At 40.0% G+C, this 16876-nt stretch overlaps 1 protein-coding gene across 1 annotated transcript in view; it reads left to right on the top strand.

The window, feature by feature from the left end:
- The first annotated feature begins 13405 nt into the window (after nt 1-13405).
- LOC124260264 (alpha-mannosidase 2x-like) overlaps nt 13406-16876 on the top strand; it is a 139757-nt gene continuing 136286 nt past the window's right edge. The window contains exon 1 of the mRNA XM_046694517.1: nt 13406-13721. Coding sequence (XP_046550473.1) covers nt 13608-13721 — 114 coding nt within the window. The 5' untranslated portion in view covers nt 13406-13607. The remainder of the gene's footprint in view (nt 13722-16876) is intronic.

Here is a 16876-nt window from a genome sequence, read left to right on the forward strand (position 1 = left end):
ACGTGGACGACCCGACCTTGGGCGATCAGAAGTAGTGCCAGTTTGTTGTAGACGACCTCGTAAGTCATACACAGTATGACGGCTGCATCCCATTGCTCTTGCGACGTCAATAACTGATCTTCCCGCTTGCAACAGTTCACGTTGCACATTTGACAATCGTGGCATTTCAAGTACCGTTAGAACTGTGGTATAAGAGTGTTTTTTCAATTCTTGAGGGCAATGCAAACACGTGCATATGAAGAAAACTTCGATGCGAAGATCGACTGCACGTGCAAAACCTGATTTGGCACTAACGTCATTTGCACGACGAATGGATGGGTTTGAGTGGGTTTTGCTAACGTTTTTCTAGAGTCGAAAGATAGGGATCCCATTTCGGATACATAGATGTATCATCAGAGAAAAATTATTCATTATTTTTCAAATTCCATTTTGTGAAGTTTCTTTTTTGACTCAGTATATTTTCGCAAAATTTCTGGAAATATGTCATCAAACAAAAATACCTTTTTGTTCTTAATAAAGTGTACATGTTGAAACTCATTTATTTCTAACATAACAGAAATTTTACTTTCATATCGTCTCATGTTTTGAAACGAAGATTGTGCATAATAGACAGTCTTCAGGAAAAACTATGTTGAGAGTTATCTCCCTTTCACAACATTGACATTTCCTTGGAGAGTTGCAGCATGACTCCATAGCATTTCTTGTGCTTTGCAACGGTCTTCAAGACATTTTTCACAGAAGAGAGGTAAGTACATGTGTTTATAGATGTTCTTGACCCAACTTTAATTGACAGAGTTAATTCGTAAATGCATACTTGATCTTTCTTACCTCAAGCCAGCACTGTTTTCAAGAACTGCATGTCATCACTAGACATATCTATAGCATTTTAAATGAGGGATTTATAAGCATTTTAACTTTGATCTATAGGCTTTGCTTCACTCCAAATGAATTATGTGGACTATCTCTGTTATCATATGCTGCTTTTTTATATGTAATTCTTATGTTTGTGGTATTATGACCCCAAGGTCAACATGACCTAGCAAAAGAAGTTGTCAGTGTATACTATTTTCCATCAAACTGCTCTTTTTTTGTATGACCCAGAAATGTCACATACATAACATATGTTCAAAACTGAAAACATTGACCTGATGATTATTTCATTCTAAAGTCAATATATTTGGTTTTAATATTCATGATTGAGATAGTATTATAGGTACTAATGATGAATACAGAAAAGAATATGAAATTGTTTGTTTCATATTATTGATATGATAATATAATTAGTTATCTAGTTTTGTGCTTTTATTAAGATTTCAAATTTGTACATTTGTCATTAAGACTAACATTCCAAAATGTTTTTGCTTATTTTGTAATAACACAGATCATTGTATCAAAAAGTTGTAGTTGTTATACATCAATTTACATAAATTCAGGTTATGTATCATAACTGAGCTTGAAAATATTTCTGAATTTATCTCTATGCTATTTCATGTAATTGCTATGGTAATATAAATATTTGGAAATTTATTTTTAATATTCGCTTACAAATTATTACTTTTCCTTTTAGGATCAAAACATGGCACCATGGATGTTTGTGTAATATGCAAGCTGCATATTCATGCGAAGACAGGCGGAGGTTCAGATGTTCTGAGAGAGAAAGGCAGCAGAGGTGTAAATGAATCAAGCGAAGCACGTGGTGACTCAATCAAAACCAGACCGGGACAGATTGTTCATGTTGATTGTCATCGACACTACTGCAATCCGCAGCAAATAAAGAAATTCAACAGTAGTAGGAATGAAATCACGAAGAACAACCAGTCTAGGACTTTACGTTCACCAAATACAAATTTTGATTTTAAACACCAATGTCTATTTTGTGCTTGAGTTATCAATCAACAGGACAAAAAGAGAGCTCATGATGTATATCCTGTTAAAACAAAGGATTTTGAAGAGTCAATTAAAGCTACATGTAAAGAACGAGGGGACAACTGGTCACATGATGTACAAACTCGCCTGCTCTACACCTGTGATCTACACGCAGCAGATGCAGTATACCATCAGACATGTAGTGTCAATTTCAGGACTGGAAAACAGATTCCATCTCAATTTGACAAATGTGTTCACACCTCCAAGAAAAGTAAGCAGGGAAGACCAGAAGATTTTGAAAGGACAGCAGCTTTTGAATCTGTAGTTGATTTTCTTGAGGAAAATGATGATGAACAGATTTCCATAACGGATTTGGTTAATCACATGGAGGATATCTTGAAGGGAACAGACATTGAAGCATACAGCCATCCCTACATGAAGAAGCGTTTGGATGAGCATTTTGGAGACTGAATAATCATAACTGATGTCATTGGAAAACATAATGTTGTAACATTTACAAGTACGGCCTCATCCATTCTCCATGATTTCTATCAGGAACCCAAAAAGAAAGACATAGACACAGAAAAGCGCCAGATTATTCAAACAGCAGCCAAGCTCATAAAGCAGGACATTAAGTCAGTAGAGGTCAACAATGATAGATACCCTTCATGTGATGAAATGGCATCATTAGAAGCAAATTTGGAATTTGTTCCAGAGATGTTACGATGTTTCCTAAGAGAACTGATTCCAAGAAAACATGCTGATATCAAGATAGCTTCTTTGGGACAATCAATAATGCAATGTTGTAGGCCAAGAGTTCTCACAGCCCCACTTCAGATTGGACTTGCTGTGCAAATGCATCATCAGTTTGGTTCCAGATTTCTTGTGGATTCTCTCAATACTCATGGTTTCTGCAGTTCTTATGATGAGGTAAAATAAAAAAGGTTTGAGAGAAGTGCTGCTGTCAGCAAGGGAACTGACATCCCAGGAATATGTCCAGGAAGCTTCGGAAATGTCATTCAGTATGTTGCAGACAATGTGGACCACAACACCTGTACTCTTGATGGCTCAAACACATTTCATGGTATGGGCATGATTGCAGCGGTCACACCAGGAACAAAGACAAGTATGCCAATTGTGAAGACTAATGTAAAAGCAGAAGATCTGTTGCAGCTTGGACGAATCAAACTACTCCATTATAAACCCACTAGTCTTGGAATTCCTCACTATAAGCCACTAGAAGAATTATCAGAAGAGGACCCTACAGCAAATATTGATCTTCTTTGGAAAACATCCTGGCTGCTGAGACATCAAGTTAGACCATCATATTCAGGGATGATGCAAACAATTTATCATGGACAGTTTCCTGGTAAGTCATCAGTGGTGTTCCTTCCCATGATTGACATGGATCCAACGAGCATGTCATGCATATTTTCCACCTTGAAGTTTGTCTGCAAACAAGCAAGAAAATACACTGTGACACCAGTGTTGACATTTGACCAACCTCTTTGGTGGAAGTGTTAAGCCCATTTCTGGTGTTCCCCACCGTGATATTGCTGGAATATTGCTAAAAGCGGAGTAAAATCAAACTCACTCACTCACTCTTTGGTGGAAGGCACAAATTATAGTTGTCAGTGAACCAGGTGACAGTGACCTTCATTCTCTTGTCTTACGACTAGGAGGCTTTCACCTGGAAATGAGCTTTCTTGGTAGTATTGGGCATCTAATGGCAGGATCAGGACTCCAAGAACTGTTTGAAATAGTACATGCAACAAATTCAGTTGGACATATGCTTAGTGGAAAAGCAGCTGCTAGAGCTGTTAGAGCTCACATGTTGGTTGACACAGCCTTGAATGCCCTCTTGGTTGCCAGGGCTTTTGATGTGCCCCTCCCTTCCTCTCACAGCCATGAAGAATTATCTGCAGATGTCACTGATAGGCATGAAGATGAAGACATTACTGAAGCTGTTTCACTGTATGATGGACTTATGGATGGAAAATTGACTCCGGAGGACGTTTCTTCCAAACTCCGCATGGAAGCTGTAAAAAGTGAAATAAGGTTTTCACGAACAGGGGCTCTGTGGCTCATGTACATGGATCTAATTGACATCCTTCGGAATTTCATCAAAGCTGAAAGGACAGGAAACTGGAAACTCCATCTTTCTGCAATTTCTCAAATGCTTCCATATTTTGCAGCTTCAGGACATAACATGTATGCCAAGAGTGCAAGCATCTACCTACAGAGCATGTGTAGATTACCTGATGATCACCCTGATGTTTACATCAACTTCATGAATGGCTACCATGTCATTCGTAGAAGTGAGAGATTTTGGGCAGGACTTTCAACTGATCTTGTAATTGAACAAGTCTTAATGAGAAGCTTGAAGTCAAGAGGTGGCTTGACAAGAGGAAGAGGAATGACTGAAATGCAGCGTTCTCTCTGGCTCCTCTCAATGCCAGCATGTGCAGAAGTGAGTAATGCCATGCAAGAACTCACAAGTGTATCCTTTGCAACTGACGACAACCAGGAGAAGAAGCAGGAGAAGAAGCTCTTGTGTGCCTATATGGAGGAAACCCTGGTGTAACCCTAGACCAACTCAGGTACAGGAAGTTTTGTGAAAAGGTGTCAACCAGCTTTTCTTGTGTCCAGCCCCAGTCATTACCCCCAACTCAAAATGCTGCTCAGTTCCACAGTTATAGAGTGTTCTACCAGGTTCAAGAATGGGCAGACAGATCAGCTTACATGAACCCAGCAGACTGGGGTTGGAAAATCTGCCAAGGCAGGTTAACAACTATTCAGACAGATATGCCAGCGGCTCCTCAGTCACTCCTGAAAGTGATCAGATGCAACTGTAAAACTGAGTGTACGTCTATGAGATGTTCTTGCAGAAAGCATGGTCTTGACTGTTCAACTGCGTGTGGCGAGTGTAGGGGTGTCAGCTGTGCCAATTCCAGTGTAGCTGATCAGGAAGATGAACATTCAAACATTTGTATGTTGGCGGAAGAATCCAAATCCATGATTTTGTGATGAGTGTCTTCAGTGAAATGACAGTACCAGTTTAAACACTGGAATTATTTACTTCTGTGTTCAAGTTGTTTTCAAACAGTCTAGCATCTTATGAACTGACTGGTACTTTCATGTAAAGAAGCAACAACCTGAAATTGTTGGACATGCCCAACCATGGCACATCTCCGATTATTGGATCTGATTTATCACATGTTGGATATTTATTTCGTAAGTTTGTAATCTTATTGATATTTTAATAACTATGCTTATTATATAACAATTATTACACTAATTACATATTGACTAATATCACCTTTCAAAACAATTGTTACAGGGGTCTTTTTCATAAATTTTGTATGTAAATAATACTAATTAATTCAAAATCAATTAAAACTTAATTAGTGAAGGTCTAGTTAATTTTATGATGTAAGGTAGGTAATAAATGGCACTGTCTTGTCATAAGCTTTAAAATGATATGTTACAACCAGAATACCATTCAATAGAGCAATTTTCATATTTTTGGAAATTTCTGTTAATTACTTACTTTATTAAGTCAAATTAAAGTATTTTCCTCTCAATGGATTTACTAAGACTTTTAGTATGACGTTCACTGATGTTGTCTGAGTACAAAACAGTTGGATTTATTTCTGTTGCAATTTGTTTAGGGTCAAACTCTAATTCTCCTGGCCTAGTGGTATGCTTGAAGAGTAACATAGTTATCTCCCTTAGCTTATGCTTTTCAGATATTCCATGTACGCTGCTAGATCGTTGTCTCATGTGTGAACAATTATCAGAAAAAGACTGGCTTATTATGGAGGAATCCTTATGCAGGAAACGTAAGAACTCTTCCTCATCAAAAACTAGTAGATCTAAGAAGGCAAATACTAGATCTCCGTCTTCGTCAATCAAGTCGGAACCTAGATCTACAAATCAAAATCAAAATCCAAGTCTTCATCGGCTCACACGTAATTATCTCGCATTTCGGCATTATTAGCCAGTTTTAAAACTGATTTACCGGCATTTATGACACAGTCTATACGTGATCTAGAAGTCCGCAATGGAACAAAATTTTCTCACATCCAGAGACAACTTGATGAGACACTCCGATACGACCAGCCGACTACTAGTCATATTGATATTGTTGACGATGGCAAGAGCCAGGTTCACAAATCAATTCCTGTGGAACTCAGATGCTCTGCCCGGGAAAGCCGGTCATCACTCTCTGACGGAAGCGGGAGGCCGGTCCTCACAGGGGCAGAAGCCAGGCAGGTTTCGTTCGTGGCTCAGGTCGCAGTGGATCAGCCCATTGTTCCCGGGAGTAAGCCGTGTACAGTTAATCCCAGCTGCAAGAAGCCTGCTACCATCTCCCTCGTGGCTGATCGGATGCAGCATGAACCTACAGCTTGTTCAGCTTGACCTCAGTGAATACTAATGAATTGCGTGACCGTGTCACAACTGGTTGGTTCTATTATTGCGAAGGGGTGCACTTTTGTCAGTTGATTGTAAACATGTCCGAATATCCGAGACAAGGACGCAGTTTAACATTCTCTGGTCCCCTATTTAATTAGGTTAACTCGACCTGACGTTTGTGCCAATTGACCTCCCGGGTCAAGCATATGTAGAGCTGTAATATCCCCATTTCACTGGGCTGTGATCTGTCCCGATTGCATTTTTTTTTTTAAATCGCCAGCAATGGTATAATGTCGGAAAAATGCCTGGAGTAGTCGGCAGAAATCAGCAAGATACGTGAGTGTGTCTGCATAGTCTGGAGGTGATTTCTGAATTGGCCCAAGTTTTTTAACAGGTTCAAAAACATGAGACGATTGAAAAAATCGTAAGTTATGCATCAAGCATCATGAGCAATCGGCTTAACCGTAGGTGATGCGTGAACGAGTCGTACCATTATTGAGAGGCACAAACAGCCACGTGTCATCCCCGTAATGCCACACTTCACACCCGATCAAACACGATTAACTCCCGACAAAGCCACGCATCAACCCGATTCCTCCAAAATAAGACACGATTCACTTACGTAATGTTCACGCTTTACTCACGATTTGCACGATTCACATCAGTCTGACAGAAAAAAGGTATAAAAGCACCGGCGATCGAAGTCAATATCACCCCAATTTCTGTAATGGAAACATTGAAACATGGCCAGAACAAAAAGAACAGCCAACAGGAAGAGGGTTCTCCTTATCCACCATGTTTTCTTGCAACCCAGTGTACCTCAATCGCATTATGTTATGGAGACACACGGCAGCTTCAACCATAATCCTAACCACATCTGGACCCTGTTGTGAAGTGTTGAGAAGAAATTGTCATAGGTTTGCAAGAATACCAAAGGCATCCTCCATGACTCTCCTTTCCCTGGAGATCCTGGCAATCAGTTCAGGTCCTAACAGACCTCTTCTTGAATAGGATTTCATTAGATATTGACGAAGAGCAAATGCATCGTCTGCAGTGTATGAAGTAAGGCATATCCAGATCATCATTTGGCAATGGTTCAGGTTCGGGCAAGCATATGCTGCCATCTTCTATACACCCCTTCAACTCTGAGGCATTGAAGATTTGTGCATCTGATATATGGCCCAGTCCTCCGACGTTCACCTATAGAAATCTGTAATTAGCATCTGCAAGGGCCAACAGGACAATGGAGAAGAAATCCTTTTTGTTGTGGTAGAGGCTTTCACTACCAGGTGGCTTACGAATCGCGACGTGTTTTCCACCGAGGGCACCAACAGCACGAGCGAGATTCCATCTCTGCTCGAATTCCAGACTGATGGTCTTCCAATCCCCTTGAGTGACAGGACATGCAATCACTGTATCCTTGTAGTGGTCTTACGGTGGCTTGGCACTCCTCTGGGAGAAAGATGGCTATGGTGTGTCTTGACACTCTGAAGTGGTAGGAGAGGGAGGGGTACTTGTCTCCAGAGGCAAGATGCCTTATGGTAACTGCTAACTTCAGACCAGGGTGCAGAGCTTTCCTGAAGTAGTCTTTTTTGGTAAGTCTGGGAGACAGGGAATGAAGCAGTTCATCAAACATATCAGGAGGCATTCGCAGATAGTTGAAGAAAGAAGACGTGTCTTCGAATCTGAGTTCAGACAGGAGATTGTCATAGTTTCGAAAGTTCAATCGTCTTTCCAACCTCAACCACGGACGTACTCAAAACCGTTTCTGTTTTCTTCTTCTTTTTGGTGCCTGGTTCCTTCTGTATTGATAGATGTCTATCTCCAATCCCATATGTTGTTGCAGCAGAAGAAGTAGTAGTGCAGCTGTGAGCATATTTACGGATAATAAGAATCGGCTGTCATCGTCAGCTTTTATAGCCCAGAATCGGGACCATTTTGTGGTTTGGAGGCCGATTTTACGTGTCTTACACGACAATTATACGTACTTTACTCGGCGTCGATCGGCAATCTTCGCATGTAATCGGCAATTACGGCAATGAGTCTTCGATATCATAAGCCTTACGTCACTGTGTTGGCGAGCATCATGAGGAATCGGGAGTGAATCGTAGATATATCGCCGCAGAAACATGATTTTAACATAGCCAATCCGCCAATACTTGGTGAAATCGTATCAACAACGGGTGCTCAATCGCAGTGTTATCGGCATTTACAGATAAGTCTACAGTCTCTTCATCGTCCATTACGTACGTTTACCGTAGATACTGCGTAGAACAGGAAAATATAAACAAAATCTGGCCGATTGAGAACGATAACATCGTAGGTGACGAATCGGCACTAGTAGGGGTAGTCTTGGTAGGTCGTAGACCAGTGAAATGGGGATATAACTGTTTTGACCGACTGGCTAGCGCACAGGACGCACGCCTGGGCTCTTGCCTACCTACAGCTACAACCCAGGGAAAGAGTGGCTTTACGGATCAGCAGTCAAGCCAGCCTGTGAGGACTAACAGTGACGGGGGTGTGGTGTTTGATACTGACAATCCACCTATCATTCCTCTGATCCCGGGTATCTTGGACTCTGATGCACCTTCAAGCTACCCTTTCTCTCAACTGGACTTCGTTATGAAGGAAGGGTTACTCACGGTTCAACCTATGGACACGTCTACGGAGGATTTTACGCCTGGATGGTCCTTCAGGGAAAAGTTGGAGTTATTACACACATTACCTCATGTAACTCGTCATCCCACGGGACACAGATTTTTGTCTGCTGGGACAACATCTAGCGGGGGCAACTCTGGCCATAGATCAACTTCTGGAGAAGGGAGCGATAGTGGAACTACCTCCATCAGACCTATCATGCGGATTCTATATGCCAGTATTCCTAGTTCCCAAGAAGGACATGGACGAAATGAGAATGATAATCGACCTAAAAATCTTAAGCAAAAATTATCTAACAAAACCTCCCAAATTCAAGATGGACTCTCTTGCCAATCTTCGATCTCTCATTCGCCACAATTCCAGGTTCATCAGCATAGATCTCAAGGATGCTTACCTACATGTTCCTATCCATCCTCGCTCACAAAAGTACCTTCGTTTCAGGGTGAACGGCCGTCGATTCCATTTCCGTGTGCTTTCCTTGGGGATCTTCCTGGCTCAATGGTTGTTTACTGTAATCATCAAGCCGATCCTAGCTTTTCTACACCGTAGGAGGATAGCGATCCGGATCGGTGGGTGTCCATTCAGTCCAAGATCTTCGATTTACTGCAATCTCCAGCAATCTATTATTATTGCAATAACATTTTGCACCTTTTTATAGGGATTTATAAAGTAAAGAGGCAGATGGAAACAGATTAAAAAAATGGCCATACCTGAGAAGGGAAAAGATGTTTCCAGCTCAGCAACAGCAAGTGGAGTGAGGTGGAAAACAGGTAGCCAAAGGAAGTAAGGTCAGATGACACAATAGCAAATTAGGAAGTAGGTAACACATCAAAGGAAGTCTTTGATGTGACCTATTAATAGAAAAGGGAAAATCCCAAAGAATGGGTTATCTGGCTAAGAACAGAGAAGAAGTGAAGGGAAATCCTTGTTGACAAGGCTCCAGGAAACAGGTGAGGTGAGGTGAAATTGGGTTTAACGTCGTGCTTGAGAATATTTCGCTCGTATGACGACGTCCAGGAAACAGAAGGAAGGGGTGAAGATGTATAGAGGCGGCATTCAACGGTAAGACTCGGACAACATGGAACAAATTAACATTTAACATATGATATTTATGAAACATGATGAAATGAATTGTAATGAGATTTAGTTTTCAGGCAATATTAAGAAACGCTCTGCTACACACGCATGGTCATATAAGAAATATTCTTAAGTACGGCGTTAAACCCATTCCACCTCACCTCCAAATGGGCCAGGATCTGTACAGGAGGATTCCTTTGTTGCACACGACGATCATTCATGGCCCAGATGTGCTCCAAAGGGTTAAGATAGCGTCTCATTCAATCGTGGGTGTTTTTGTGTATATTATTCCAAGGCAGAAATGCAGAGGGCTCATCACACAATCCAGAAACATGGACAAAAGGACGACTTGGTTTGGTGAACCATTTGTTCCGAGACTGAGTCTACAGTATGAAGGCCATGGGCTATGTTTCATGAATCCCGTGATCTCGTATCACTTCTCACGATACATGTAATTCTAGCCATGTAGTCTTCGAAACTGCCAAGTCCCTGGTCGAGATTCTGCTCTCCCTAGCTCCTTAATCAGGAGGCTTACATGATCTGCCACGGTCCATACATGATTGGTAGCCAGTCTAATGCTATTAATAAACACCACATCAGAAGTGAATATGCATTTTGTCAAACCGTGACCTCATCTTAAGCCTGCCATGATGTTTAACAAAATTAAGTCAACTTTTATTTGAATGAGATTTTACATATGGATCTTTAACTGTTTAAAACTGCACATGGTGCCACATCTTTTAATATCTTAAGTAAGTATGGCGTTACGCTGAACGATTGCTCGAAGAAACCTACCTTTTTCTCTGTAGATATTTTGTGTACGTGTATCCTACGAGTGATATAATACTAAAATATGTCTGTCTAACATATTGTGAGGCGCGCGTGGTGAGCGAGCTGTCTAAGGCGCCAGGCTAGAGACATAAGCGAGTTTAAGGTGCCGAGATCGAGCCCATTTAATTGTGACCGGGTGTGAAAAACCTTGGAGTCAAATTTGTGTGCAAACTCTTTCAGCGTTTTTTTTTCCATTTTTATTGCAGTACACCAGGGTTACATGTTCGTACAGCAGTATATAAACCAATATGTTGTATATGATTACGTGTTCGTACAGTAGCATACAAGTTCGTACAGTTCCTACAGGGTAATTATACTGATGGACAGAGTGTAGTGTTTATTTTGATAAAGAACATGTTCATACAGTAGAATATAAAGCAAACACTGTATATGGTTACCTGTTTGCACAAGTTCATACCGGTAGTTATACCAATGGGCAGAGTGTCATGTTTGCTTTAATAGAGAACATGTTCATACAGTAGAATATAAAGCAAACACTGTATATGGTTACCTGTTTGCACAAGTTCATACCGGTAGTTATACTAATGGGCAGAGTGTCATGTTTGCTTTAATAGAGAACATGTTCATACAGTAGTATATAAAGCAAACACTGTATATGGTTACCTGTTTGCACAAGTTCATACGGTTCATACCGGTAGTTATACTAATGGGCAGAGTGTCATGTTTGCTTTAATAGAGAACGTGTTCATACAATGGCACATAAGTTCATACAATTCATACAAGGCAGCTATGCACTTAATACAATGTAGCTGTATTGATGGACAGGGTGTAATGTTTGCTTTAATAAAAAGCAAACTGACATAGGTTGATAGCAAGTTATAGTTCCAGTATTATTACAATTGTGCATATACGTATTCCTGTTAAAGTGCGAGGGAGAAAGCATTCACGAGCAATACAAATTCAGGTGTCAGGTAGTGAAATATCAATTTCTAGGAGAATTGATACCGTTGTGCCATTACAAGGTACATTCATGATACTGTATAGATACAAAGAGAAGGATTAGTCACATTGCAAAACATATCACACATGACAAGTAATGGTAATAGATAATCAATAGTTTCAAAAGTTAATTATTAATGGTTAACTGATGAATTTATAGTATTTCTCAAGTGCAAGAGAAGAAGGTCAGATTGTAGCAAAAATCTCATAAGACAATCAGAGGCAGTTGGTGTACCAATGTTTATCAAAAGATCATGCAATAATACTATTACCCAGTACATGGTACAGAAATCACGTTATGGTAAATGTCACGTACGTAGTATTACTAATAATAATGATATTAGTGCAGAAAGTAATTTGAGTATGTATCATTAGTTCAGTTAATGGAAGGTGGTATATCCATACTTATCAAAGGTTGCCATTTCTTACTGAAAGTGTTAGCTTTCAGATTCATGTTTGCAATGTATTTTTCAATTTTCATTATGTCCTTAACTATATTTACAAACGAGTCAAAGCAAAGCTTTTTTGAATTTTGAATTTTTTGGCAATCAGAAGCAAGTGATTTTGTAATAAAAAGCATCTGGGTAGACCAAAAAAGACAACTTCTTTTGGTAGCTTTTTATAAAAAAAAGTTTGGGTTTTTGTTCTGATGGTTAAGCCATAAAGGTTCATTAAGGATATTCTGGATATCGTACGGAGTGCTATGATTTTTTGAGTGCAACTCTTTCAGTGTTGTCACAGCCCCTAGTGTACAGTACACAACCCTATGCACTTAAAAGAATCAACGAATCAGTTGGTAGATGACCAGATAATGGCCATATGAATACGTGCAAACACCTATACAATTGCGGGTACAGCAACGTGCAGTAAAAAATGGACAAGGTACTGTTCCTATGTGTCCCAGTCCACCCAGCTGTGAATAGGTACCAGCTCGTAAGGAAGGGAAATCCACATATTAACTTGGTGCGCTAGGTGGTTGCACGAATTGGGGTGGACTATAGCGCTGTAATATCCATATAAGAATAATATCAAACAAAACATGCACGTGATATCAATGAACTGGCTCTTCCACTTGGACACTCGGCATGCAGTCATGCATGGTTATCAGTTTATGATATTGTTGAAAATACATATTGATTCAAACTCAATTCCTTGGGTAAAACTTTTTGTGAACGCTGAAGGAGTATCTGTCCAGATGTGCACGTTTCGTTTTATTAGGCTGCTTGTCATTTAAACCATTACGATGGCCCGGTCCGAATTTTCTATGCTCAGGTTTTAGACGAAGTGGGAACACGGTACCACGGTTGACAAAACAGAACTTTAGTTGAAAAGCCGTCCATGACAACTAAGCACAATGCCCGAACCAGAAGACACACAACAGCCCTTGTAATTGTATGGCTACGTTTTTCTGTGTAATGAATGTAAAACCACAGTAAAACTTCGAAGCAACGTGCAGACGATCGGCCGTCCGACAAAATTATGACTAGGCTCCTGTCTATTCAATATCTGAAGCCTTGATACGCGTACCAGTAGTAGAACCGGTTGGTCTCCAGTCTTCCGCCAATCAATGGGAAACACAGTGTTATGACGTTTTATACATAAGGTGTGATGACGTTTACCACAGTACACATGTACATGCAGAATGAATTTATGTCAACTGTGAAAGATATTGCTTTACTCGATAAATCTTTATTTTCATTAGACATGGCGTAGATCTTGACTGATACATTCAAATTGCCCATCTGACGCCAGCTGTCAAGTTATTTTTGAAAGTGCTCCTGCAGTCCGTGGTGTCAGAAATGAAGCGGTACATGGTAGTTTGGGGGTCGGTGTTCTTCTTGGTGATGTTTTGTTCGCTGTATCTCATGTTGGAGACCGTCACAATGTCCAGTAAACCCCTCGAACTAGACGCGGTAAGTACTTGCATACATCACACAATGTCTGACATAGCACACAGGTTAGGTTGAATGCCAAGTTAATGATACCCATCGGTATAAACTTTCTCCTTTGTACATGTAATTGTAAAGTTTGTTTTGTTTTACAACAGAGCATTCAAGTCTTCGTTTAGAGCAGTTATTTCACATTTCTTTTACATAACCGTAACCTAAATTCGTGGATCGCGAAAATTATCATGCTAGCTAGTAAATTAAGTCTCGACTGTTGTCGATGTACATACAATGCCACGCCTCACTGACAAAAAAGTTCCGAATCTCTGCATTACGCGCAAGTACACTAAATATAATTGTCCAACACTGAGATAAATAGCCCCAGATTGCTAATACTACCATTACCAAATTTGGCTAGAATGCACTTTACCTGGCGCAGCCCTCGCTGCTCCCTTTAAGATTCTTAGGGTAAGGGTATGCCACCCTTTACGATCCTTAGGTTTAGGGTAAGGGTATGCCACCCTTTATGATCCTTGGGGTTAGGGTTAGGCACCCTTTACGATCCTTAGGGTTAGGATTAGGGTTAGGGAACCCCAGCAGCGCTACTTAATCTGAAAAAGTGCGCCCAGTAAAGTGCAGTACTCCCCCAAATGTTACTTTTACAAAATGTAGAAAAGATACCATTAGCTCCAACCATCTCACTTTTCGTTCTCTGCTTCCCTTGGTGTCAATACTTACTGCAGTGGGATGTCGTACATAGTGGTATAAAGTAACTGACTATGTAATCCACGAAACAAGGTGACACGAATGGGCACACGAATGGGTGATGATTGCAAATGGCTTCCGTAAACAAACGTGGAATATTAGGCCAAAAAAAATAAATGTTGTGGTTCCGATTTCCTACATTTCAGAACTAGGGTAGGTAGGTAGGGTTTTTGGTTTTTTTTGCAAAATATTTTTACACTACACATGTGTCTGAAAATAAATTTAATTTATTATGTGGTAGGTAAAATTGTTAGGCTCGGCGGGAATATTTAGGGTCGGTCGAGAAATCGGAACCACAAGCTTTTTTTTTAGGCCTTAGGCATTGTCAATTTGCTGAATCAATGAATAAAATATTCAGTGCGTATACAAAATGAAATCATGCATTTAAAATATGAATTTCGCCGCACTTCCCGTATATCCATGAATCAAGGTTACACAAGTGTAATTGAATTTTTAAGTTATGACATGGGTGAGGTTGCAGGTGTAAATTCCTCCCTCGGTCACTTCTAAGCAGGAGTTTTCCTACATTTATCACCCCAAACTGTGTTCCACTGGTAAAATTGCTTGTGTGAGATCAAACGATATCTCACAGGAGATATCATTTTGACAGTAGATTTTGTATAATGCCCTAACAATGCTACATAGTTGACGTCATGAACTTGATGACGTCACAATTCTATGACATCGCTGCACTGCAAGTCTAATGGCAGTACTGTGTTCAGAGATGTAAATTTTTCATTGAAAACTAATGAAGAGTGATTTTTTATGATAAGGCCTAAAGTTGAATTGTGGTTCTGATTACCCGACCGACCCTTGAATTCTGGTGCCGACCCTAAATTTTTTAAGCGGTAGAAATGAAGTAAGCTTTTAGATACCACTGATTTTTCCCGGCACCTGATAAAGAAAGTCGACATGATAGCTGAAGCCTTGATTGAATAAACAGTTATACATTGATAAATGTGTTATTCATTTGTACTTTATTTCTATTCTAATAAAAAATGTTCCAAAAAAAATCCTACCTACCTACCCTAAATCTTAAAGAGGTGTAATCGGAACCACAACATTTTTTTTATTTGGCCTAAATAGAATCTCACCCTCGTGTCTACTGATATCAATTATATCAGCACTCATTGATAAAAGTAAAAATATCCTCGGCAAGCTTTGGATATTTGTAACTTTGTCAACTGGTGTTGATATAATTGATGACAGTAGACACTTGGGTGAGATTCTCTACATGTCTCGGGTCATAGCAGAGACAGATACAGCCACCTGTGTGTTGGTAGGGCGCCAGTGAAAATCTGGTGGAGCTGGTTGTTTTAAAATGCTAGGTCATTCAGAAGAAACTACTTGTCCACACTGAGCTGCAAACTGGTTGGATATAAACATTGGAGTGATAATGTCTGTCCCTGCTTAATGCTGAAGTGTAAAATGCATTTCTCTATGTTCTGTCTTACCAACCATTCAGCATGGTGGTCTGTGTAAACAATAGCTGTGATATCATTCAACGTAAAATCTGATTCAACGAAAACTTAATCTCATTGCTGACATATTGCAAATTATGAAAATTTCCTTCTCTTTATCCCTTATGTTTGCTTAGTTTAGTCTTGTATGTACAAAACATAGGTGTTTCCAACATTGGCTTTGATTATGTGTTTTGTGAGCTGAAAAAATTAAGGCTTTATGTGATCAGCTGATGAAGGGCTGTATGTTATGTGAAATAATTTTAAGGTGACCATGGTGATATTGGAAAAATACTCTGTTATCTTAGTAGTAGCAGGTTTGCTGGTTGTCAATCTGCCACCTGTTCACCAAGAAACTTGAGTAAAATGTTTTTTCATATTCCCTGGAAACAGATGGGCAGAATGTGCATTTATGACACTGCATTGTTTATGCTTTAACTCAGTCTATATTCATTTGGCTGAGCCTTTGATGAACTTTCTGAATCAGATTTGATGTGCAATGGACAGACTAGAGATGTATATGAGTAACAACATCAAATGAGAGTTGTTCGAGGTATCCCATGTCATGGAGATCTACTGTTGTACCATCCAAACAGGACAATACCACACAAGTTGTCTGAGGTACTTCATCTCATGGAGGTCTACCATTATCCCAACCAAATACCACACAAGTTGTCTGAGGTACTTCATCTCATGGAGGTCTACCATTATCCCAACCAAATACTACACAAGTTGTCTGAGGTACTTCATCTCATGGAGGTCTACCATTATCTCAACCAAATACCACACAAGTTGTCTGAGGTACTTCATCTCGTGGAGGTCTACCATTATCTCAACCAAATACCACACAAGTTGTCTGAGGTACTTCATCTCATGGAGGTCTACCATTATCCCAACCAAATACTACACAAGTTGTCTGAGGTACTTCATCTCATGGAGGTCTACCATTATCTCAAC

This window comes from Haliotis rubra, unplaced genomic scaffold (assembly GCF_003918875.1).
Source record: "Haliotis rubra isolate DU_JTF1 unplaced genomic scaffold, ASM391887v1 Scf758, whole genome shotgun sequence".
Taxonomy (NCBI): Eukaryota; Metazoa; Mollusca; class Gastropoda; order Lepetellida; family Haliotidae; genus Haliotis; species Haliotis rubra.